General features: G+C 45.0%; 1 protein-coding gene across 1 annotated transcript in view; it reads right to left on the reverse strand.

The window, feature by feature from the left end:
- LOC109898399 (synaptic vesicle membrane protein VAT-1 homolog) overlaps positions 1-16130 on the reverse strand; it is a 42145-nt gene extending 26015 nt beyond the window's left edge. Inside the window, exons 1-2 of the mRNA XM_020493364.2 lie at positions 15384-16130; positions 7711-7918 (exon numbers count right to left, since the gene is read on the reverse strand). Coding sequence (XP_020348953.2) covers positions 7711-7918; positions 15384-15803 — 628 coding nt within the window. The 5' untranslated portion in view covers positions 15804-16130. The remainder of the gene's footprint in view (positions 1-7710; positions 7919-15383) is intronic.
- Positions 16131-27624: the final 11494 nt, after the last annotated feature.

Below are 27624 nucleotides of genomic sequence, written 5' to 3' on the forward strand. Positions count from 1 at the left end.
TTACATTTCGCGGCCACCAGAGTTTGAAACATGAATAAAGTTTGCATTGAATTGTGGGTCATATCAATCCCACAAGTGATCAAAGTTCTCCACTCACTCCCTCAAGCTAAATCAAGGGCCTAGGGGGCAATTGGACCTCAACTTAAGATGGCAATCAAACTGCATCTGGTTTTTGACAGGAATTCCCCCGAGGGAAAGTGGCTGGTGCAAGGGCTGAGTGGGTAAAATGAACGTGTTTGGACTGCAGGCTTTGTCTAATCAAATCAAATTTAAAGAGCAGCAGTAAAAAATAACAATATATACAGGGGTTGCCGGTACAGAGTCAATGTGCGGGGTCACCGGTTAGTTGAGGTTGTATGTACATGTAGGTAGAGTTAATTAAAGGGACTATGCATAGATGACAACAGAGAGTGGCAGTGGTGTGGAGAGGGGAGGGGGCAATGCAAATATCTGGGTAGCCATTTGACTAGATGTGTAGTACGATGTAGTACGATTCAATCTTAGTCCTGTATTGATGCTTTGCCTGTTTGATGGTTTGTTGGAGGGCATAGCGAGATTTCTTATAAGCTTCTGGGTTAGAGTCCCACTCCTTGAAAGCAGCAGCTCTGCCCTTTAGCTCGGTGAAAATGTCGCCTGTAAGCCATGGCTTCTGGTTGGGGTATGTACGTACAGTCACTGTTGGGACGACGTCCTTGATGCACTTATTGATAAAGCCAGTGACTGATGTGGTGTACCCCTCAATGCCATCTGAAGAATCCCAGAACATATTCCAGTCTGTGCTAGCAAAACAGTCCTGTAATTTAGCATCTGCTTCATATGACCACCAGTATATCCCTTACGTCCGACTCATTGAAGAAGAACTCCTCGTCCGACTTCAGGTGAGTAATCCCAGTTCTGATGTCCAAAAGTTATTAAGAGATGGTAGCAGCAACATTATATACAAATTATGTTACGAACAATGCAATCTTTTTTTTTTTAAATAGCATGATTGGTTTAGAGCCGATATGGCGTCAGGCCTACCCTCGGGCGCCATCACTACGTCTTCCCCATCATTTGCAACAATATCAATGAGCGTCATCACTATCTTTCCTTTGCGGTTCTTCAAACTGTCGTGGTTACCAGCTGAGGTAAGCTTTTTTGAGTTGATATTACTCCTGGCTCAGAGTTTGTCTGAGCTGTGTCTTAACATCATCCTAAAACACTCTGTGCTGGGAGTTATATATATTTTTAACTTAAAAACAGTTTTATCAGGATTCCTAGGATATTTTCTGAGATTCTTTTTGGATACCGGACCCAGGTTTATATCCCGCGTGTCACCATGGCGCCCAACATGGGGGGGTTTCTCATAGGGGAGGAGGTCAAAGGGGGATAAATGTGGCAGACATGAGTCAGTCATGGTCTCGTGATGAGGTAGCCCCGCCTGCAAACTTCCAAACCAATGTCTGCCCTCGATCCAAGCGGGAATTTCCTCTTGGTCTAAAGGTCTAAGACGTGGGAGACCCTGTTCATATCCCTTGTGTTCCATACGGACATCAAAATAAATCCTTTCATTGTCTGCACATGCTTGTGGATTGTTGAATTATTCAAGAGTGTAATATGTTTTAGAAGATAAGTTGTTGGATTGTTCTTTTTGCTTCCTGGCTAGTTGCTACTGCGATATTTACGGTCAAGTTGAGCTGAGGAGCAAGAATGTCGCGTTGCCAGCCACAACAAAAGGTGAGGCAAGGATGTGATGGGAATTGAAAAGTAGAAATCTCACCACTCAGATTCTCCTTCATCTCTCGTAGTGGGAATAGGGCCGAAATGTGTGTACTCAAAAGAAATGCATCTAAAGTGCCACCGCTGCTGCAGCTAGTGTACCGACTGCCTCTACCGTTACAAACACAATAACTGCATTTTCAACTAAATTGCCTCTATAAGCAGTGACAAATATATACATCTATAGATTGCTTCATGACCCTGAGTGGGTGTGTGTAATATCATGAGGGATTTCAAAAAGAAAGAAAGCGCTAAGAAGAATTATGCTTCAGGCAAAGAGGCTGTTAGGCAAATGTTTCTGTTATGGAGTCAGTAATCCTTTGTTCTAAGCTGGCTGGGAGCCATGAGAAACCAGAGGTCCAGACCTGCGTAGACTGTGTCCAAAATGGAATAGAATTCCCTATATAGGCTCTGATCAAGGGTAGTGCCCTACTATTATGTTACTGCTGCTATTTAATTACTTGTTACCTTTCTTTCTTATTCTTATCCGTATTATTTTTAAACTGCATTGTTAGTTAGGGGCTCGTAAGTAAGCGTTTCACTGTAAGGTTATAACTAACCCTGATTCACGTGGCCATCCTACCCATGCTAGATTACGGAGACATCATTTATAGACACCTGTTGTATTCGGCGCATGTGACTAATAAAATTTGATTTGATTTATATAGGGATTAGGGTGCCATTTGGGACAACACTACACTACACTACACTACCAGACCAAGGGGAACACAGTGTCGCACGCCCCCTCCCTTTTTTTTTTTTTTTACCTTTATTTATCTTTATTAGGCAAGTCAGTTAAGAACAAATTCTTATTTACAATAACGGCCTCCCAAAAGGCAAAAGGCCTCCTGCAGGGACGGGGGCTGGGATAAAAAATACACATGTAAAAAATATACATATAGGATAAAACACACATCATGACAAGAGAGACAACACTACATAAAAAGAGACCTAACACAACAACATAGCAAGGCAGCAACACATGACAACAACATGGTAGAAACATAACATGGTACAAACATGATTGGGCACAGAAAACAGCACAAAGGGTAAGACGGTAGAGACAACAATACATCATGCAAAACACCCACAACTGTCAGTAAAAGTGTCCATTATTGAGTCTTTGAATGAAGAGATTAAGATAAAACTGTCCAGTTTGAGTGTTTGTTGCAGCTCGTTCCAGTCGCTAGCTGCAGCGAACTGAAAAGACGAGCACCCAGGGATGTGTGTGCTTTTGGGACCTTTAACAGAATGTGACTGGCAGAACGGGTGTTGTATGTGGTGGCTGAGGGCTGCAGTAGATATCTCAGATAGGGGGGAGTGAGGCCTAAGAGGGTTTTATAAATAAGCAATCAACCAGTGGGTCTTGCGATGTGAAAACAGAGATGACCAGTTTACAGAGGAGTATAGAGTGCAATGATGTGTCCTGTAAGGAGCATTGGTGGAAAATCTGATGGCTGAATGGTAAAGAACATCTAGCCGCTCGAGAGCACCCTTACCTGCCGATCTATAAATGATGTCTCCATAATCTAGCATGGGTAGGATGGTCATGTGAATCAGGTTTAGTTTGGAAACTGGGATGAAAGAGGAGCGATTATGATAGAGAAAACTAAGTCTAGATTTAACTTTAGCAAAGCCTGCAGCTTTGATATGTGCTGAGAGAAGGACAGTGTACCGTCTAGCCATACTCCCAAGTACTTGTATGAGGTATACTACCTCAAGCTCTGAACCCTCAGAAGTAGTAATCACACCTGTGGGGAGAAGGGCATTGTTCTTACCAAACCACATGACCTTTGTTTTGGAGGTGTTCAGAACAAGGTTAAGGATAGAGAAAGCTTGTTGGACACTAAGAAAGCTTTGTTGTAGAGCATTTAACACAAAATTCGGGCAGGGGCCAGCTGAGTATAAGACTGTATCATCTGCATATAAATGGATGAGAGAGCTTCCTACTGCCTGAGCTATGTTGTTGATGTAAATTGAGAAGAGTGTGGGGCCTAGGATCGAGCCTTGGGCTACTCCCTTGGTGACAGGCAGTGGCGGAGACAGCAGATTTTCTGACTTTATACACTGCACCTTTGAGAGAGGATGTTAGCAAACCAGGCCAAAGACCCCTCAGAGACACCAATACTCCTTAGCCGGCCAACAAGAATGGAATGGTCTACCATATCAAAAGCTTTGGCCAAGTCAATAAAAATAGCAGCACAACATCCATAACCTGAGTGGAAACCAGATTGCATACCAGAGAGAATACTATAGACATCAAGAAAGCCAGTCAGTTAATTATTGACAAGTTTTTCCAACACTTTTGATAAACAGGGCAAAATAGAAATAGGCCTATAACATTTAGGATCAGCTTGACCTCCCCTTTAAATAAAGGACACGCCGTGGCTGCCTTCCAAGCAATTGGAACCTCCCCAGAAAGGAGAGACAGGTTAAAAAAAAGTTGGAGAAAGGCTTGGCGATGACAGGGGCAGCAACCTTAAAGAAGAAAGGGTCTGACCCAGAAGTTTTTTGGGGTCACGTTTCAGGAGCCCCTTTAGCACCTCGGACTCAGTGACTGCCTGCAGAGACAAACTTTGTTGCAGGGCAGGGGAGAAAGAGGGAGAAGCATCAGGGATAGTCACATTAGAAGGGGTGGGGGATGAGGACATGTTGGACGGGCAAGGGGGCAGGGCTGAGTCAAATAGGAATCCTGACTTAATGAAGTGGTGATTAAAGAGCTCAGCCATGTGCTTCTTGTCAGTAACAACCACATCATCAACTTTAAGGGACATGGGTAGCTGTGAGGAGGAGGGTTTATTCTCCAGGTCTTTAGCTGTTTTCCAGAACTTCTTGGGGTTAGACCAACAGAGAGAGAACTGCTCCTTAAAGTAACTAACTTTGGCCTTCCGGATAGCCTGAGTGCACTTATTTCTCATTTGCCTGAACAAGAGCCAGTCAGCCTGAGTATGCGTATGCAGAGCATTTCGCCAAATGGAATTCTTGAGGTGGAGTCAAGGTTGAACAAGGGGCTGAACCTGATTTTAATTCTCATTTTCTTTATGCGGGCGTGTTTGTTATACCACTGAAAATATCAAAAAGGTCCAAGAATCATTTAGGTCACCTGGCAGGACAAATTCAGATTTAGTGTAAGGGGCCAGGAGGGAGCTTAGGGCAGGTAGGGTACATGCCGGTGCTGATGGAGGACAATAGCACCCATCAACAGTCAACAAAGAGCTATTTGAAAGTTTAATGCTTAAAACCAGCTAATCAAATTGTTTGGGGACTTACTTGGTGGAGACAACCCGAGCACTGAAGGTGATCCTTGGTAAGGATTGCCACTCCCCCACCTTTGAAAGGTCTTGCCGAAAAAGGTTATAACCAGAAAGGCTAACATCAGTATTCAAAACACTCTTCCTTAACCACATCTCAGTAATGATCAACACATCTGGATTGGAGCTGTGAACCCACACTTTCCATTGATTCATTTTAGGTAATACTCTTCTAGTGGTAACGTGCAGAAAACCCAGGCTTTTATGAGAGGAGAAATCAGTGAAGCAGATATCAGAGCACACGTCAGAATTGTGGCTAGCAACAGTAGGTGGGCCAGGATGTACATGCACATTTCCAGATATCATCAACAGTAATACAATCAAGGCGCGGCATAGTACAGGGAGAGCTCTGCAGTGCTGATTTATGACATCTGCATGTGCATCAGATGGCAACAAGATCATATTGTACAGCAATTTCATCAGGTAACATGAATACGAAGCCAGCGATGAGGTGGTTAGGATGGGAATGGGATGGGAGGCCAAAAGTCTGTGTAACCAATAGATGGAAACCATACACTCTTACAGTAAATGTGAATTGGGCCAAGTCGGAGGTAATAATGCATATAGTTTATAGTTTATTGAGATGCATGAATACACTACACCAAAAGCTTGATTTTATGGCTGTTTTTAAACAAATTTCCTGAATTTCTACGTAGTAATGATTTCTGTTCACTACTTGGTCAATTGATTTGATAGCATGTTTAATCTGTGCAAATAAATTCCATGAATTGATAGTTCACCTCTGTTGACCTTTATTCTGTAATATGGTATACTGTAACCGTGTGTTCAAGCTAATCAAATCGAAGTTGATTTATGATACAGCGTAGTGTAAGCTACACAATATAATGAAATGCCTACTCGCAACGAAAGCTCTCTTCGCAAACAGTGCAATGATAGTACGCTATATGTAATCATATTTAGATTAGGCTATAGCCTACATATAGCTATCCCACGTAGTCGTAGGCCTATTCGGTTATACGGGAAATGATTGTTGTTTGTTCCTGAACTGGCCGAATGACAGAGCTATCCTTCAGCAACACAAGTTGGTTCAACTTCTTTAACAACGTTGCGAGATTCTGGCGCTGTCCTTTCAGCACCAGGAAGGGCTCTCCAATCACTTAAAATAGCACTCATCAAGATATGTCGCCTACGCCTGATAGTCCTGGTCATCACTTGTTGTTATTACAAATAAGATATTATCACTTCTCACAGTGATGCTCGTTTTGTAAAGTTGGATCAAAGCAGAATCAATGTCTCGCAAGATCCCATAATGATTCATTTGCATTTTACTGATGCAGATGCAGTTTGGATGTTTCACCCGGTAAAACCTGAAGAATTATCCTTATCATTCCTATTTTGAAATGAGGTATGCCTAACTTGGTGTTTGAGAGTATTACAAATAGAACATTTTCTTGAGACAATATGTGTGGGCATACAGTAGGCAGAAGTTGCAATTGGAGGATGCATTTTATGCTTAGGCCTATTCTACACTGAGTTCCGATAGGCTACATCTGTCGGTACAAACATTGATTGAGGAAATTATTATGTCATTTAAATATATATTTTTGCACTCCCTTACCTCCAAAAAATGCGCTAGTCCATAACCAAAACAGCAGACGATACCTCTCTGATTCCCGTACATTACATACACAGATGCACGCTGCACGCATGCATGTACTGTACACACAGGAAGAATTTTAAAAAGAACTGCCTTCCATGTTGACCAGCTGGCCTTGTCCTTGACACACAACTGAGACACTCATTCTCTTACGCTCAAAAACACAACACACCCATACCCAGGTGCTTACACCCCCTCACTCCCCCGTTCCCCCCCATTCCTCCACCCGCACACGGTGCACTCTGACCCCCAAAAGCCAGGTGACAGGTGCTCCTCCAACTCTCACCACTTCTCTGCTCTACTCAGTACTGACACACACAGGATTGGATCTTAAGTAGTATTTCCAGTACTCTTACATAGTAGCTACAATACTACGTCTTCTCATAATTCACATAGTTATAATATACAATCATAGACAGGAGCTATGGAACAATCCGACTGATGCATTTCCTTGTGTTCATAGTACACAACATTCTTGACCTGGACTGGACAGCACTATACACCATTCAAGACTTATCACTTATCACTGTGTTTTCCCAATGAATGTATTCATATTCACATTGTATGCATGTATGTTCCTTAGAATGGCAGAGACCCCCCTGCTGGCCTGCGGGTGTATATTTAAGCATAAGGCCCGAGGAGGTGTGGTATATGGCCAACATACCACAGCCGTGATATATTGGCCATATATCACAAACACCCAAGGAGCCTTATTGCTATTATAAACTGGTTACCAATGTAATTAGAGCAGTAAAACTAAACATTTTGTCGGATATACCATGGCTTTCAGCCAATCAGAATTCAGGGCTCAAACCACCCAGTTTATAATAAGAAATTAGTGTGTCACTGGATTAAAATGACAATAGTACTTACTCTATGGGTCCCTTATGATTCAATTGTATGGGGTTTGTGCCTTGTTTTGTGTTCTGTCCCTATAACAGTGATAGCATTTAGTTCCTACCTACACAGTGTCTATGGTCATTGGTTCCTACCTACACGGTGTCTATGGTGATTGGTTCCTACCTGCAGCAGAGTGAATGAGGATGCTCTGGTTGGGCCTCAGGTTGCCAAAGTCAAACAGCATCATGTAGGCGGTGATGTAGTTGACGGGGAGGGCGGCGGCCTCCTCAAAAGTCATGCCCTCTGGGATGAGGAACGTGTGGGTAGCGGGCACCACGGCCACCTCCTGCCACAGCCCACAGCGGTTGAGCACCAGCACCTTGTCACCCACCTGCATGGACGGGAAAGTGTCATGGTTTACTATAAGGTTGCAAAATCCTAGTACATTTCTGACAATTCCCAAGGTTTCCAGGAATCCTGGTTGGAAGGTTCGCAGAATCAGAAGGGAATAGGCAGGAGGGAATAGGCAGGAGGGAATAGGCAGGAGGGATAAGGCAGGAGGGAATAGGCAGGAAATCCTGCACCCAAACAGGATTTGGGGGAAACCTGGGAATGTGGGTAAAGTTAGTGGGATTTTGCAACCCTAACTAGTGTGTATCTACTGTAGACATGTCATTTAGTTCACAAGTTACAAGTGGATATGTTGATGGAAAGCAAGGGATCAGCTGTTTTGTGGTTTGGTGTTGGGGGGAATTTTACAAATCAAAGGTTCACAATGCAAATTACTGTGGCGGTCAGGTTAGTTATTTTGTCATTAGTTGTTTGTTATATAGGTTAGCACATTCACTCTGACCACACACTGTGACAACAGTCAACAACATAACATGATATGGCATTAGCCCCCACTGCTCTTTGACAATTATCTCCTCCCTCCTTATCACCCCAACCCCAACCCCCCTCCCCTCCTCTCCCCTGCTTGTCATTTTGGGCGACGTGTCCCCATTCGGGCTTATCAGAGCAGCAGGATCCTCCGACCCTCTCCTGCCTGTCCAGGAGGAAGAGCCCCATTGTAAACTTTCCCCCCCTGCCGAGGGACTGGCCAATCAGGGAGGAAAACACCAGGGACACAGGAAACAGAGCCCACCACCGCATTCTAACGTTCTTCCTGTTTTCTTCCTCCTCCCTCCTCCACCCCACCACTGCATCCATCTGACTCCTTCCTTCTCTCGCTCCACTCCTCTCCCTTTCCCTCAACCTGTCACTCTTCCTCGCTGTCTGTCCCTCTCACTCCTTCAGTATCTCTTCTAATTGTCTCTCTCTCTCTCCATCGCCCTCTGTCTCACTCTCTCTGTCTTGCACAGCCTAGCCCCTCTTTTTTTCCATCTCCTTCCCTCCTCCTGTCTCCCTTTCTCTATCTCCCTCCCTCTCTCCTCCTCCCTCCATGGGCCCTGTGTGAGGAGTTGCCCGTTTCCTCTCTTCCTCATCAGTGAGACAGGACAATGGATCCCATCTTCTCCCCTCCCTCTCTCATCCTCCCTCCATGGGCCCTGTTCGAGGAGTTGCCCGTTTCCCCTCTTCCTCATCAGTGAGACAGGACAATGGATCCCATCTTCTCCCCTGGCCGCTCTCCACTCATCAGCGGCCCTGCCAGATTCTTCTCCATGGTTGAGCACAAGACAAGCTCTCTCCTCCTAGGAACAAACCCACTCCTCCAGCCCCAGCCTCCCCACCATCCTCCCACCCACCCGGGCCTCTCTAATGGTCTGGAGGGAGCGATGCGCCTCGCTGTCTGTCTATCCACTCCAATTAGAGAGATCTCCCTCTTCCCTCTCATTCACTCTCCCTCCCTTTATATCCCCGTCTCAAGCTGATGCGTTTTGAGACCTTCCTCTTTCTCTCTTTCGGTCCTTTTCTATCAGTCTACATCTTTACATCTTTTTATCTCTCTTCCTTTCCCTCTGCCCATCCTTCTCCCCATCTCCATCTCCCCGTGTCTGTGGTGAAACTCATTGCCCTCAGTCTGTTAATTGGAGCTCCAGCATGGCAGGTAGGATCAATAGGCGATGGAGCCTAGCAGAAAACACACTGATGACTCAACCCTCACATTCAACTACATCGGCAAGTATTGTGTGCCCATGTAAGGCATGTGAGTGGCCGTCACACACACACACACACACATGCGCACACACACACGCGCACACACACACGCGCGCACACACACACACACACACACGAGCACACACACACATACACACACACACACACGAGAAGAACACACACACACACACATGCACACACGCAAACAGAAGAACAACAGACACACAGAACAGAGTCCCACTCAAACACACTCTTGGCCAAAGTCCTCCTTGTGACTTGTCTATCACAGCACTCGTTACTGTGTGACCCCCTCCTGCTTTTCTCATGTCCTCCCCCCTTGACTCTCCAGCATCTAATGAAGTCACCACACAGTGTATGAGGGGGAAGCTTCTCAAAGAGCCTTGTAGTCAGCTGCTGTACACCAATGGCCTTTAACAACTAGTGATTCAGGTTTGGGGGTATGTGGCCCACAAGTCGGAGGTTATGTGGTTTGACGATCTCATCAACTATTTGCCCCCAATTGGTTAGATCATGGATTCTAGTCTCAACCGCATGAGCAGCTGTGAACTCCGTATGGCACCTTCATGTTCTCATGGGGCCTAGGTTAGACTAAAGGACAAAGGACAATGTATTCATCCTACTGTGTTGCGCTAGCAGTGTTGTCGTCTAACATTGTTAAGCGCAAATTATAGGCGTCCCATTGTGACATAGCTACAGGGCTCTGAGACCACCGTCCACGGTTGACACACAGCCCATAATTCCCAGCGAGCGCGTCTCCGGCACGCCTCCTCTATTCTTTTGAAAGTGTTGACGGTTGGAAAAATTGCTTGAGCCGTGTTGAAACTTCCAAAGTCTGAAAGGCCAACGATCCAATATTCTAGAACACCGTTTTGGACTATGATAAACCCTTCCGTCTCCTGATGTGTGAACCGTCCGTGTGAGGCTGAGAGGGTCATCCAAGGAGCATTTTATGTGTCAGGATCACGGCCCCGCCCTGTTCACGGAGGGAACCTACCTTGAGTTTGACCTATAATCTGTGCATTCTACCTGCTCTTTCTACCGTTGCAGCTGTTACCATGACTACGGTACTACAATATCAAGTCTTGTTACTGATAGGCTAGAACTGTTCACAGTCACAAACTTGGAGACAAACAGACATTATTTCTGTCACGCCCTGACCCTAGAGAGCCATTGTTTCTCTATGGTATAGTCGGTCAGGGCGTGAATAGGGGGTGATCTAGTATTTCTATGTCTATGTTGTGTTCTAGTTTCTTTTCGATGTTGGTGTTTTGTATGATTCCCAATTAGAGGCAGCTGGTAATCGTTGTCTCTAATTGGGAATCATATTTAAGTCGTTATTTTTCCCACCTGTGTTTGTGGGATCTTGTTTATGTTTAGTTGCCTGTTGGCACTTCATTGACTTCACGTTTCGTTCTGTCTTTATTGTTCTGTGCGTTTCACTAGATAAATATGTGGAAACCATACCACGCTGCACCTTGGTCCGATGATTCTAACGACGATCATGACAATTTCTGAGTTGTCGTTCTTGGTCCCTCTCGGTTCTGTAGAGTTTTTTTTTAGTATGTGTGCTTTCGTCAGTGTTATAATTAAGCAATAAGGCCCGATGGGGTGTGGTATATGGCCAATATTCCACAGCTAAGGACTGTCCTTCTGCACGACACAACGCGGAGTGCCTGGACACAGCCCTTAGCCGTGGTATATTGGCCATATACCACAAACCCCCAAGGTGCCTTATTGCTATTATAAACTGGTTACCAATGTAAATAGAGCAGTAAAATAAATGTTTTGTCATTCACGTTTTGCTCTGATATACCACTGCAGTCATCCAATCAACATTCAGGGCTCGAACCACCCAGGTTATAATAGTTGTTATAAACTGGGTGGTTTGAGCCCTGAATGCTGATTGGCTGACAGCTGTGGTATATCAGACCATGTACCACGGTATGACAAAACATGCCAAACCAGCTTTGTTTTGACAAAAGCTGGTTACCCGCTCTAATTACGCTGGTGGATTACGGCCAATATACCACAGCTAAGAGCTGTGTCCAGGCACTCCACACTCATGCAGAAGAACAGCCCTTAGTTGTAGTATATTGGCCATATAACACACCCCAACGGGCCTTATTAATTAATTATAACATTGACTAAAGCACACACACTCAAAAACAACTTGACAGAACCGAGAGGGACCAAGAACGACAACGTAGAAATACGATGTCTGTTTGTCTCCAAGTTTCCAGGCGTCTGATTCTCTCCTCTCTTTGCTGTTTGTGGCCGACTATCAAGACAGACGGTGCAAAACGCATGCTGCGAGTGTGCTTCCCATCTGTAGCGAAGAGGAGGACAAGAGGGACGGAACGGAGCGAGGTAGGAGGGACGGAGGAAATACCAGACTGACAATGTGGGCCGGAGGGAGATAATTGAGAACATATGGGTCAGGTCCTACTAGAGCTCAGCTAAAACTTAAACTCTCAAAAAAGGAAATGGGTTTAGTGAAAAAAGTGCTGATTGAGGATTGTCAGTCATGAGTAATAGAGTGCAACTTGGAATATTTCCCTCTTTTTGTCACTTACTCGCTCTTTCCCCTTTCCCTGCACTGCTCGTGCGGTTATTCGGGGTGATGTCACTGTAGTATTAACCTACTTCCAGTCATTGTGTCACTGCAGACTCAGTGACAGTGTGTGTGTATGTGTGCATGTGTCTGTGAGTCTGTGTGTGTGAGAGAGAGAGAGAGAGAGAGAGAGAGAGAGAGCAGAAGCCTCCCAAAAACAGTGACTGCAACTAAGGTCAGCACATTCCCTGTGAGCTCCCTCCTGCCAAAACACAGAGATCTCTCTATCCATTAGGAAGATTGGCTCTTAATTTAGGGAGTTGGAGTTGGGGGAAGGTAGGGGTAGTATGCAGTGTGTATGTGTGTGTGTGTGTGTGTGTGTGTGTGTGTGTGTGTGTGTGTGTGTGTGTGTGTGTGTGTGTGTGTGTGTGTGTGTGTGTGTGTGTGTGTGTGTGTGTGTGTGTGTGTGTGTGTGTGTGTGTGTGTGTGTGTGTGTGTGTGTGTGCGTGCGTGCGTGCGTGTGTGCGCGTTTGTGTGTGACCTTCTAATCCAATCTGCTTGAATAGCAAAGTGCAGTGAGGCCAGGGAAGTATATAATAGGACATGGGTCATATCATATATTATGCTGTAGGACCATTATTATGCTGTAGGACCAATGTGCTGTCAAAGGCTGACACAGAGCCAATAACTCTGGTATATAGACGCTTCTATATGCTCATCTTATCCCTACGGATCTTCAGGTCCAGTGGATTTTGGGGACATGACCACTCCCTGCTGAGACAGAGGTGCACTGATCTTATTAGTGTACGTCCCAAATGACACCCTATCCTCTATGCAGTGCACTACTTTTGACCAGGGCCTCTGGGCATTATACAGAGAATAGGGTGCCATTGGGACGCAGACTTAGACTGATCTGGCACCTTGTATTTTGTGCTTTAATGGCTCTTGTTGACATGGTCCAAATGCAACAATTGCAGAGTGTTCTTATTTGAATTAGTCTAGACTTGATTTGCCTTCATGTCAATGAGTTTTGTAACAAAAGGTTCCTCAATTGTTTAAGAGCAATAAAGGTTGACAACAGGGTTATAACATCAGAACATACGATTGGTTTTGTAAAAATATCAATGAATATACATCAAGTCTTTGTGCTGAGTGAACCTTGTGGTTCTCTCATGGAGTTTGATCGGTGATGGCGTTCGGTCTCAGGTTCAAATAATATAGCAACAATATCTCTAGGCTACTGTGTGTCTAAATGGTGGTATTGTGATAAATGTAACAGGTTTAAAGGGTCGTTAGGCACAATACGTTGCTATTAGCGCCATTGAAAGGATGTGGTTGGCGTTGCCATACCGGCAGTAATGTAACCGGCAGTAAAACATGACTCATCACACTATTCAAACAAGGAGAGGTAGCCTGGCATGATCCATGCATAGGCGATGTCATTATCATGCAGGTAATGCTGATTATATGACAATGGATTTCCGTGAAGCCATACGATAGATAAGCAGATCAGAAAAATAATACAGTCCTTTCAAAATATTCTTAGTATGGAAACACACTGAGTGTACAAAATATTAAGAACACCTGCTCTTTCCATGACACAGACTGACTAGGTGAATCCAGGTGAAAGCTATATGATCCCTCATTGATGTCACCTGTTAAATCCACTTCAATCAGTGTAGATGAAAGGGGAGGAGACAGGTTGAAGAAGGTTTTTTAAGCCTTGAGACAATTGTGACATGGATTGTGTACGTGTGACATTCAGAGGGTGAATGGGCAAGACAAAAGATTTAAGTGCCTATGAACCGGTATGATTGTCTGTGCCATGCGCACTGGTTTATGTCAAGAACTGCAACTCTCCAGTGTATTTCATGCTCAAACGTTTCCCGTGTGTATCAAGAATGGTCCACCACCCAAAGTACATCCAGCCACCTTGACATAACTGTGGAAAGCATTGGAGTCAACATGGACCAGCATCCCTGTGGAACCCATTCCACACCTTGCATTATCTATGCCTCCACGAATTGAGGCTGTGCTGAGGGCAAACGGGGGTGCAACTCAATATTAGGCAAGTGTTCCTAATGTTTGGTATGCTCCGTGTATACCCTAAAAACAGATGAGCGTTGTATGCAGAATATAGCAATATTCATTTCAAATCGGTAAAAAATTCACAAGATTGAATGGTTGGTGATTTGTGACTTTCCCAAAGACATGTCTGTTGACGAAGATCGCGAGAAATCATTTCAATTTTCGTCTTCTCGTGGTCTTGCGCCTCGCCCTTTCAGTTCGCTTAGTGCGTGAGCCACTGTCGCTCTCCGTAACAAAGGCAACCGTGTCACTACTGCGTGGCGTCGTCCACCCCCCTGATGTTTCTATCACCTAAACGTAGAGATAGCATTGTAATCTCTCCAAATCCACAGAACCGAGTGCTACATGCCTTTCAGCAGGGTAGCTGTCTAGCCGCTGGCGCGACTCCCAATTTGGAGCTGTCATTCTCCGGTGCAACTCATTTTTATTGTCGGTAGACGAGGGGCGCTGGCTTCATTGAACTCACTGCCAATTAAACAATTGCGTCCTTTGCTGGAAGATTTTTTTTTTTAAATGCAGTACTCGACTTGTAAATTTCCACTCAGAAGATTGAGTGAGTATTCCAGTGCTCTCCATTTACGCACCAGTGACTGGGCTTGCAATAACCCTCCAAAGCATTAGGAGTGAAATTAGACTACATTATTCTTGTGAGCTACCATTGTTCCAACTCTCTGGTCGTTTTGAGACTTTGGACAAATAGACCGTCTTATTTTGAAATCAGATAACATAAATATTCAAATGTATTGGCCTGGGCTTTTAATGTTGAATGTGGTGATGATGATGGTGATGCTGGTAATAGATGACTAACATGAACACATGTGAGACGGAATTGTCAGTTCAAAACAGCAAAGACTGACACGCCCTAAATCAAACAGCATCCTGATATGAACCCAAATATCTCAAGAAATGAGTTAACCAAATGTGCTTTCTTTGGAACAAAGTAGCCGACAACATATTATTGGTAATGGAAATTGTCAAATGGTCAGGTTTACTAGGCAATCATACGAGTAGGCTAAATCATTTCTAGGACAGTGGCTTCAGAAGCAGGTGAAATGAGAGAGATGGAGAGGAGAGAGCGGAGAGGATGCGGCGCGCTTACTTTTCTATCCGTCACCTCTTCTCCCACAGCCTCGATTTCCCCGGAGCATTCCATCCCCGGCGTGACAGGCGGGGACGGCAGCCGGTCGTACAGACCCTGCCGGGCCAGCAGGTCGGCAAAGTTCAGCCCGCATGCCTTGACCCGAACCATGACTTCTCCGGCCTTGAGTGCCGGCTTCCCCTTCTTCACCTGCAGTTTCACCTTATCATAGCCCCCGTAGCCGGAAAGGACCAGGGAGCGGTAGGTAAACTGCTCTTCCTCGGGGACCTTCTCGGTCGCCGCAGGTGTGGCTGCCGCCTCGGTTGAACTGACTGGCGGTGACTCCGGCTTAGACTCAGATTTCGGCTCGTCGCTGGGCTCATTCTCTTGCTTTGTTTCCTCGGCGTTTTGCTGCTGAGCAGGTGCATCATCGCCAGACATCGTGAAGAGTATTAGTAGGCAGTGACAAGTCTTGAAATTAAACGTTCACTTATTTTGTATTCTCTTGTCTTTAGGAGCTTTGCTGTAATGAAGCGTTGATGAGTCCGATCTGAGGGATTTAGGAGCAAAGAGAGAATAAAAAAACGGATTCTCAGAGCTTCTTCAGCAGCCTTGCATGAGGACACAGACCCGAGTCAATGAGAGCTTCAGCTGAGGAAAGAGCAGGCTGCCTCGCAACGGCTAAAGTGGACAGAGGTTGTCAACTCCGCGCTCTGACAGTGTGTGAGAGTTGGACGAGAAGGAGGCAAGCTAGAAAACCCGGAGAGCGGAGTAACTGAGGATGAGGAACGAGAAGTGGATTTTATAGAGAAGCTGACTGTCCGCCTATACACATTTCGGCATAGCCAGGGACGGGCTGGGACATAAATTCAGCACTGGCATTCCCCCCCCCCCACACCATAACCCATAATGACGAAGCACAAACGAGTTTTTATAAATGTTTGCAAATGTATATATATATATATTTAAATACCTTATTCACATAAGTATTCAGACCCTTTGCTATGAGACTCGAAATTGAGGCTCAGGTGCATCCTGTTTCCGTTGATCATCCTTGAGATGTTTCTACAACTTGATGGGAGTCCACCGGTGGTCAATTCAATTGATTGGACATGACTTGGAAAGGCACACAACCTGTCTATATGAGGTCCCACAGTTGACAGTGTATGTCAGAGAAAAAAAACAATCTGTGAGGTCGAAGGAATTGTCCGTAGAGCTCAGAGACAGGATTGTGTCGAGGCGCAGATCTGGGGAAGGGTACCAAAACATTTCTGCAGCATCGAAGGTCCCCAAGAAACACCAAGACTGAGCAATCGGAAGAGAAGGGCATTGGTCAGGGAGGTGACCAAAAACCCAATGGTCACTCTGACAGAGCTCTAGAGTTCCTCTGTGGGGATGGGAGAACCTTCCAGAAGGACAACCACCTCTGCAGCACTCCACTGATCAGGCCTTTATTGTAGAGTGGCCAGACAGAAGCCACTCTTCAGTAAAAGGCACATGACAACTCGCTTGGAGTTGGCACTTAAAGGACTCTCAGACCATGAGAAACAAGATGATGTGGTCTGATGAAACCAAGATTGAACTCTTTGTCCTGAAAGCGTCAAGTCTGGAGGAAACCTGGCACCATCCCTACAGTGAAGCATGGTTGTGGCAGCATCATGCTGCGGGGGTGTTTTTCAGCGGCAGGGACTGGGAAACTAGTCAGGAAAAGATGAATGGAGCAAAGTACAGAGAGATTCTTGATGAAAACCTACTCCAGGGTGCTCAGGACCTCAGACTGCGGGGGAACGTTCACCTTCCAATGGCACAACGACTCTAAGCACACAGCCAAGACAACGTTGTTGTCTCTGAATGTCCTTGAGTGGCCTAGCCAAAGCCTGGACTTGAACCAGAACGAACATCTCTGGAGAGACCTGAAAATAGCTGTGTAGCAACGCTCCCCATCCGTCCAGCCTGACAGAGCTTGAGAGGATCTGCAGAGAAGAATGGGGGAAACCCCCCAAATACATGCGTGCCAAGCTTGTAGTGTCATACCCAAGAAGAGGCTGTAATCATTGCCAAAGGTGCTTCAACAAAGTACTGAGTAAAGGGTCTCAATACTTATGTAAATGTCATATTTAAGTTATTTTTATTTTGAATACATTTGCAAATATTTCTAAAAACCTGTTTTTGCTTTGTCATTATGGCATATTGTGTGTAGATTGATAAGGTTAAAAAAACTATTTCAGAATAACGCTGTAACGTAACAAAATGTGGAAAAATTCAAGGGGTCTGAATACTTTTCGAATGCACTGTTTATAATATAGAGAGAAAACATCAATAAACTGGCAGTACATGTCTCCCTCTCTCTCTCTCTTTTCTCCCAATGTCCACTACACTTGACTGCTGCAGCAGCTGCTGAGCTGTCTGTTCTGTGCTCGGTAACACTTTATTTTAATTAAGAGTCCATAATAAATCATTGATAAGGCATTAACAAAACGCTTTCTCACCATCTATTAACCATGACTTCCCCCTTTGTAAATATTAGTAAGGTAGTTATTCGCACATGTATACAGTATATATTTTCTTTAACATCCTGTGTTGTGTGCTTGTTGTTTTACCAGGTACTGCAGGAATGTCTACCAATGGCATGCCCATCTCTTGTGAGAATGGTAATGGCAATAAATGGTTTATTATGGACCCTTAAAATAAAGTGTTACCCATCATAGATGTGAATGAATAAACAAAGAGAAAATCATAATACCTTATAACAGCCTGACTACATATTTCAAATTAGAGCATGTCAAGGGTTCCCCTACTCACTTAGCTTCGTGTTTAAATATTAGGCTACATATAATTCAATAGAAGAAAACAGAGAGAGAAAGAGAGTGAGAGAGACTGCCAGTTCCTTAATGTTTTGATTGTATAATAGAGCCAATGGCTACATTAAGGAATGGGCAGTCTCCTTCTCTCTGTTTTCTTCTATTGAATTCAATATTCAACCTTGTGTGTTCGTCAAAGAACGATGCCGGGACTAGTTTATGTGGATGCGGATAGATTTCCAGTGATGGGCTTCTTTTGACAGTGTCGTTGCGCGTATTTTTCTGCCAAGAAGTGACAGGCCTTTCAGCAAATGAAATAAGGGGGATATAGGTGGAACTTTCCAGCCTTCAGTGGCAGTGGCTATGTAATGTAATCCGACACTAGAGTCTGTAACGGAGACGCTGAGAGTCAAGAAGCAGGTGCAACATTTAATAAAACAACAAAGATGGAACGAGACAACAGAGGGACGGCCCCCGACCAGAGGGATGGCCCCTAGGACGAGGAGCGGGCCGGGCGGTGAAGGTGGAAATCGCGGATGATGTTGGGATCCCAACACCACTTCTCTGGGCCATACCACTCCCAGTCCACCAGGTACTGGAGCCGACCCCCATGACGTCGGGTGTCCAGTAGAAATCTGATGGCATAGGCCGGACCCCCACTCGATGTCCAGGGGGGTGGATGTGTGTCGTGGTGGACAGCATCAGCTATGGGACCAGGAACCACTGGCCTGAGAAGGGAGACATGAAAAGAAGGTGAGATATAGGTTACAGTTTCCCAGTGACTACCATACGCCACCTCGTTGACTTTCCAGAGAACTTTGAACATCCCCACAAACCAGAGACTCAGCTTCTTGTAGAGCAGGCGGAGTGGGAGGTTCCTGGTACAGAGACACAATCCCAAGGGTGGAACACAGGGGTCGCACTGCTTTGGCGGATGACTGCTCCTTTTGACGGTGGACGGTGCGCTGGAGTCTCATGTGAGCATCACTCCACACTTCTTCTGCGCGCCTGAACCACTCATCAACCGCAGGAGCTTCGGTCTGGCAATGGGAACATGGCGCCAGGGTCGGCTGAAAACTTAGAACACTGGAAGGGGGTCAACCCAGTGGAGTAGTGACATAGAAAATTCTGGCCGTACTCTGGCCCATGGAAGGAATCGAGCCCACCCTCCGTGCTGTTCCTGACAGTGACTCCTCAGGAACCTCCCCAGCTCTTGGTTCATCCTCTCCACCTACCCGTTGGACTGAGGCCTATACCCAGAAGTGAGGCTGACCGTGATACATAGCTTGTCCATAAAGGCTCGCCATACCCGTGATGTGAATTAGGGGCCACGGTCGGAGACATAATGCCGGAAGACCTGCTGGAATAGTGCCTCAGCAACCTGGAGAGCAGTAGGAAGACCAGACAGAGGGCCACAAGAGGATATTGAAAATCTATCCACAACCACAAAAATGGTGGTGAAACTGTCAGAGGAGGGGAGATCAGTAGCAAAGTCAATGGATAAATGGGACCAGGGACGCTGAGGAAGGGGAAGGGGAAGGGGAAGGAGCTTTGGTTTGGGCACATACGGACAGGAGTTGACATAACGAGTGACGTCCTGCGCCAAGGTGGGCCACCAGTACTTCTCAGAGATGGATTGGGTAGTGCGAGAAATACCTGGATGCCCAGCGCCGACAACTGTGTGTGCCCAGGTCAGCAGCCGATCCCTTATCCCCTTGGGAACGTAGACTCGGGAGGACAGATAGTGGGTGTGCGCTCCCTCTCCAGTGCCTGGCGAATGTCCACATCTACAGTGGGGGGAAAAAAGTATTTAGTCAGCCACCAATTGTGCAAGTTCTCCCACTTAAAAAGATGAGAGAGGCCTGTAATTTTCATCATAGGTACACTTCAAATATGACAGACAAAATGAGAAAAAAAATCCAGAAAAACACATTGTAGGATTTTTAATGAATTTATTTGCAAATTATGGTGGAAAATAAGTATTTGGTCACCTACAAACAAGCAAGATTTCTGGCTCTCGCAGACCTGTAACTTCTTCTTTAAGAGGCTCCTCTATCCTCCACCCGTTACCTGTATTAATGGCACCTGTTTAAACTTGTTATCAGTATAAAAGACACCTGTCCACAACCTCAAACAGTCACACTCCAAACTCCACTATGGCCAAGACCAAAGAGCTGTCAAAGGACACCAGAAACAAAATTGTAGACCTGCACCAGGCTGGGAAGACTGAATCTGCAATAGGTAAGCAGATTGGTTTGAAGAAATTAGCTGTGGGAGCAATTATTAGGAAATGGAAGACATACAAGACCACTGATAATCTCCCTCGATCTGGGGCTCCACGCAAGATCTCACCCCGTGGGGTCAAAATGATCACAAGAACGGTGAGCAAAAATCCCAGAACCACACGGGGGGACCTAGTGAATGACCTGCAGAGAGCTGGGACCAAAGTAACAAAGCCTACCATCAGTAACACACTACGCCGCCAGGGACTCAAATCCTGCAGTGCCAGACTTGTCCCCCTGCTTAAGCCAGTACATGTCCAGGCCCGTCTGAAGCTTGCTAGAGAGCATTTGGATGATCCAGAAGAAGATTGGGAGAATGTCATATGGTCAGAATAGAACAAAAATATAACTTTTTGGTAAAAACTCAACTCGTCGTGTTTGGAGGACAAAGAATGCTGAGTTGCATCCAAAGAACACCATACCTACTGTGAAGCATGGGGGTGGAAACATCATGCTTTGGGGCTGTCTTTCTGCAAAGGGACCAGGACGACTGATCCGTGTAAAGGAAAGAATGAATGGGGCCATGTATCGTGAGATTTTGAGTGAAAACCTCCTTCCATCAGCAAGGGCATTGAAGATGAAACGTGGCTGGGTCTTTCAGCACGACAATGATCCCAAACACACCGCAACGAAGTAGTGGGTTTGTAAGAAGCATTTCAAGGTCCTGGAGTGGACCCTCTCCCGAATCGTAGAGTTGGGACAGGACATCGGCTTTGGTGTTTTTTTAGCCTGGGTGATAGGTCAACGTAAAGTCAAACCTTTCCTGGTGCGGATTCAGCCTCCTTCCTGTCCGTATGTACTCCAGGTTCCGATGGTCGGTGAGGATGTTTAATGGTTCCTTGGCGCCCTCCAGCCTGTGTCTCCACTCCTCTAATGCCAACTTCACCACCAGTAGCTCTCGATCACTGACATCGTAATTCCTCTCTGCAGGGGACAGCTTCTAATAGGCTGACCACACCGCTCGAGTCGCGTGAGCGAGTGTTGCAAAATACATTTAGAAATCTACATTATTCAATTATTGCACCCACACTGCTCGCGCGTCAACGAGCGTCTGCGTTGCCACAGGGCTAAAATAGAAGTCAATCCTATTTCTGAAGCAGATCGCGCTGCAAGTCTTGCCTCTCCCATCTCCTCATTGGTTTATAGAAGCAGGTACCCACATGCCATCTCTTCATTGGTTATACCCACGTCGGTGATTGAAAGACGAACTGTTGCCGGTTGTCGTGGTAATACTATGAAAGTTTAGATGACAATCACCTTATAAGTTAAACACTGAAAAAGCCTGGAAGGAGGAGAGATGACTAGAAATGATTCGGTTTACCGTTTTTATGTGTGGATTCATTGTCAGAGTAGAGGACATTGTGCATTTCAGGTAAAATAACAACCTAATGTTTATATTCCAGGACAAAATAGCTAGCAACTGTCACGTCCTGGTCGAAGTATATTATGTTTGTCTTCATTTATTTGGTCAGGCCAGGGTGTGACATGGGTTATTATGGTGCGTTTTTGTCTTGGGGTTTTGTGGGGTGTCTAGCATAGTCAGGTCAGGTGATTATCGTTGTCTCTGATTGGGAACCATATTTAGGCAGCCATATTCTTTGAGTATTTCGTGGGTGATTGTTCCTGTCTCTGTGTTAGTTGTCACCAGATAGGCTGTATCGGTTTTCGCGTTACGTTTGTTGTTTTGTATTGTTCGTTTGTTCATTTTCATTAAAGAACATGAGTAACCACCACGCCACATTTTGGTCTGCTCCTCTTTCAACAGACGAACGCCGTTACAGCAACAGCAAGCTAGCTAAATAGGACAAATTAGCTAGCAAGTGCAAGCTAAATTGCCATAAATGTGTAATGTTTTTCGACCTGTCCCCAAATTAATGTCATTGGTTCAGAGTTTGTTTTGATATTTTAACCTGCATGTCGTGATCGTGTTTGGTGTAGGGGGACAAAATACATTTATGCACGATGGCGCACGCACACAGCCGGTTTGGGTTTCGTGTTAGAGTAATGTACACATGGATACAATTTCTGTGGATTACCCTGTCGTTGAGACAGAACTGACCCCACGCACACCTCTGAAGCGTCCACCTCTACCACAAAGTAGATAATGGGATCTGGGTGTTTGAGCACTGGGGCGCAGCTGACGTGTCCCTTGACTAACCGGAAGGCCTCGTCGGCTGCTGGGCTCCACACCAACCTATGGGGACCACCCTTGAGGTGAGAGTGGCAGCGATGGAGCTGAAGTTCCTGATGAAATGGAGGTAGAAGTTGGCAAACCCCCAAAATCCTTGTAACCCCTTTATGGTGGTTGGGACTGGCCATGACCTGACCTCATCTATCTTCTTGTCATGCATCCCCACTCCCTGCTGGCTGATTTGGTAGCCTAAGAAGGAGACAGCCTTCTGATGAAATTGGCACTTCTCAGCCTTGACAGGTGGTTAGCCAGGAGGCGTTCCAGGACTGCTTGAACGTGAACAATGTGATCCTCCAGGGTAGCCGAGTAGACCAGGATGTTATCGATATGCACGACCACTTGGCATCCGAGCATGTCCCTGAACATCTCATTAACGAATGCCTGGAACATTGATGGAGCATTGGCTAAGCCAAATGGCATCATCAAGTACTCTTAGTGGCCAGACATAGTGCTAAATGCAGTCTTCCATTCATCCCCATCCCGGGTGCGGATGAGATTGTATACACTCCGCAGGTCCAGTTTGGTAAAGAACCGGGCCCGCGGAGCTGTACGATGGCTACCGGCACCAACGGGAGAGGGTAACGTGGTGATTTTTGTGGTGATTTCATTGAGTCCTCTGTAATCAATACATGAACGTATCCCTCCATCCTTCTTGGCCATGAAGAAGAAACCAGCGGATGCAGGAGAAGTGGACGTGCGGAGGAAACCTTGTTGGAGCGCCTCTTGGATGTAATCCTCCATGGCCTGGGTCTAAGCCACCCACAGGGGATAGGGAAGCAGGTCCTCCGGCAATTGGGTGACCAGTCTGTGATTCTCATCCCCGACCATGAGATGGTGAGATTATGGCATTGAAGCCAAGGGAGGCTGAGGATGATATTGTGAATTGGTGCACTGGTGATGATTATCGGGTATGAGATGATGTTAAGAGAGGAGGCAACGGTCTGGTCAATAAAGTTCCCTGCGGCAGCGGAATCCACTAACACAGACACAGTATATGAGGGCCAATTCTGTCTGGACCTCCTCTCACAGACCTCTTCTGAATATCGTACGAGGCGCCGGCTCGTTCCATTCGCTGGATGCTGCTACTGTCCGGAAGGTACTCAGCAGCCGTCTGGTCCCCCTGCCATAATTGGAGTAGGCACTCTTCCCCTTCTCTGCACTCTGGGGGATGATCGAATATTTGAACAGAGCCATGAACCCCTCATATGAATCTAACTTCTCCTCTCCTCTCCCAGTCGTCCTTGGCCCATTCCAATGCCCGCCCAGTCAGCAGAGAAATAACAGTGGCAACCTTGGACCTCTCGGTGGTGGGGGCTCCCATCTGGTGCGTAAAGTAGAGGGAGCACTGAAGTAGGAAGCCACGGAATTTAGATTGGGTGCCGTCATATTTATCCGGGAGGGACAAATGGGCGTTGCTGACCTGAGCGGGTTGCTGAATGGGCTGTTGTGCTGGCACGCTGGGTCGACTGGCTTGTAGAGTATCCTCCGCTAGTTGACGGCAACACCTCCTGGGTATGTTCGAGACCTTGCACACTACAAAGAACCTCTTCCACAGCCATCCCCAGTTGTGCCAGCTGGTCATGGTGTTGACGTAGAAGGTATCCCTGCTCGTAGACCGCCTGGGAGATATTCTGTTTTCCTGCTGCTTCCATTGTTGGAGTCAGACTTATGTAACGGAGACGCTGAGTGTCAAGAAGCAGGTGCAACTTTGAATAAAACAATAAACATGGAACGAGACAACATAACAGTAGTGTCTACGCATAAACACAGGAGCAATACTGACTGGGGAAAGAACCTAAGGGAGTGCCAGATATAGGGGAGGTAATAAGTGAGGTAATGGAGTCTAAAACAATTCAAATACACACACCACAAATGGACCTTTATTGTAATACATGATGAATTGTGTTTAGTAAAATGCACTGTATACAGTATATGTCTAGTAGATGCTATTGCTTTACCTACAGTATCAGTCAAAAGATTGGACACACCTCCTCAATCAATGGTTTTTCTTTATTTTTACTATTTTCTACAATAGTATAGTATAGTGAAGACATCAAAACTATAACATAACCCATATGGAATCATGTAGTAACCAAAAAAGTGTTACAAGAAAGTGTTAAACAAAGTTGCCAACGTTTGCCTTGATGCCTTGATGACAGATTTGCACACTCTTGGCATTCTCTCAATCAGCTTCATGAGGTAGTCACCTGGAATGCATTTCAATTAACAGGTGGGCCTTGTTAGAAGTTAATTTGTGGAATTTCTTTCCTTCTTAATGCGTTTGAGCCAATCAATTGTGTTGTGACAAGGTAGGGGTGATATACAGCAGATAGCCCTTTTTGGTAAAAGACCAAGTCCATATTATGACAAGAACCGCTCAAATAATCAAAGAGAAATGACAGTCCATCATTACCTTAAAGACACGAAGGTCAGTCAATACGGAAAATTTCAAGTCGCAAAAACCATCAAGCGCTAACCTCTCTGGATTACAATCAAATTATGATCCGTGTATTTATTATGTATTGGAATGCTAAAAACACAACTTTTACATTACCGTGTAGTTTACCAATAAAATGGTCTGACGGGGATGTGGACATACTTGGTATACACATACCGGAATAAAGAAACGATCTCACTCCAATACATTTTTATAGAAAGTTCGTCTTGCAACCATGGAAACCTGTCTATTTGTGGGAAAATCACCCTGATTATCTATTTAGTCATATCCCAGTTGACCTATTTGCTTATGGTCTTGCCTACACCTAGCGACCTGTTTAAAAAATATATATATGAGTAAAAAAATGGAATGATAAGCCAGACAAAATTAAAAGGTCCTATTTATATGAATACGAATTCAGAGGCCAGAAATAATTCAATATTGAAATTTTAGATCTCTCACTAAAGGTGTCAGCCATTCAAAAGTTATACTTAAAACTGCTTCACTAGCAAATTAGAAAGAATATCTCACCCCATGTTCAAGATTGGCCTTTTTCCCTTTATTCAGATTACAACCTCTCACTTTCGGTTATTTGAAAACGAAATCATCTCCAAAATATAAAACAATCCATAGAAAGTTAAAAGCACATTAACTGATATGCTAAACGGCAGATTCTAAATAATTTCTCAATTTAAATTATTCTACAAAATTCTTGCAACCAATAGAATGTTACATACAATTGAAGTTGGAAGTTTACATACACTTAGGTTTTTCAACCACTCCACAAATGTCTTGTTAACAAACTGTTCCCAATCAGAGACAACGATAAACAGCTGCCTCTGATTGAGAACCAATCTAGGCAAGCATAGACATATAAACACCTAGACCTGGTTAAAAACGTAGACATACAAAAAAACCTAGACAATACAAAAACTAAACAAACCACCCTTGTCACACCCTGACCTAACCAAATAATAAAGAAAACAAAGATAACTAAGGTCAGGGCGTGACAAGTCTTGAGATGTTGCTTCAATATATCCACATCAATTTCCTTCTCATGATGCCATCTATTTTGTGAAGTGCACCACTCGCTCCTGCAGCAAAGCACCCCCACAACATGATGCTGCCACCCCCGTGCTTCACGGTTTGGATGGTGTTCTCCGGCTTACAAACCTCGTTTTATCAGGCCAGAGGACAATTCTACAAAAAGTACGATCTTTGTCCCCATGTGCAGTTGCAAACCGTAGTCTGGCTTTTTTATGGCGGTTTTGGAGCAGTGGCTTCTTCCTTGCTGAGCGGCCTTTCAGGATATGTCGATATAGGACTTGTTTTACTGTGGATATAGATACTTTTGTATCTGTTTCCTCCAGCATCTTCACAAGGTCATTTACTGTTGTTCTGAGATTGATTTGCACTTTTCGCACCAAAGTACGTTCATCTCTAGGAGACAGAATGCGTCTCTTTCCTGAGCGGTATGACGGCTGCGTGGTCCCATGGTGTTTATACAGATGAACGTGGTACCTTCAGGCGTTTGGAAATTGCTCCCAAGGATGAACCAGACTTGTGGAGGTCTACAATTTATTTTCTGTGGTCTTGGCTAATTTCTATTGATTTTCCCATGATGTCAAGCAAAGAGGCACTGAGTTGGAAGGTAGGCCTTGAAATAGGTACAACTCCAATTGACTCAAATGATGTCAATTAGCCTATCAGAAGCTTCTAAACCCATGACATCGTTTTATGGAATTTTCCAAGCTGTTTAAAGGCACAGTCAACTTAGTGTATGTTAACTTCTGACCCACTGGAATTGTGATACAGTGAATTGTAAGTGAAATAATCTGTCTGTAAACAATTGTTGGAAAAATGACTTGTGTCATGCACAAAGTAGATGTCCTAACCAACTTGCCAAAACTATTTGTGGAGTGGTTGAAAAACTAGTTTTAATGACTCCAACCTAAGTGTATGTAAACTTCCGACTTCAGTTGTATATATAAATATATATTTTTACCCCAAAAATATTTGGGCGATTGGAAATGATGCAGACAATTGATTGATGGAAGCTACAATCTATCTGCAATATTAAAACTGATCTACCGCCTGAAAAAAAAATCTATACATCTCTCTCTCTATATATATATATATATATATAGAATAATAATCCCACAGTTTAGTTACTCTGTCACACACACACACACACACACACACACTGGATGTCGGAGGAAACACAGCACCCCGGTTATCCAATCAAATCCTTTCCCTTCTCCCCTACTCTCCCTTACTACCTCTACTCTCCTCACCTGTTCTCTTTATTCGCCTGTTATCCTCTTTGTTCATACCCTTTCTTCATCTCATCTGCATTTCTCTTCTGGGTTCACCACTAACGTCTTAGCCTGTAGAACAGAGTGAGAGTAGTGGAACACGAGGAGTTCAGAGGAAATGTCTGTTTATGCCGACCATTCTACTGTGTGATTGGCCGGAACTCACAGGATGCTCAGGACTCATTGTTGCTACTTCCCAGTAAAGTACAGGCGCCTCATGAAAACAAACTGCCTGT

This window comes from Oncorhynchus kisutch, linkage group LG10 (assembly GCF_002021735.2).
Source record: "Oncorhynchus kisutch isolate 150728-3 linkage group LG10, Okis_V2, whole genome shotgun sequence".
Taxonomy (NCBI): domain Eukaryota; kingdom Metazoa; phylum Chordata; class Actinopteri; order Salmoniformes; family Salmonidae; genus Oncorhynchus; species Oncorhynchus kisutch.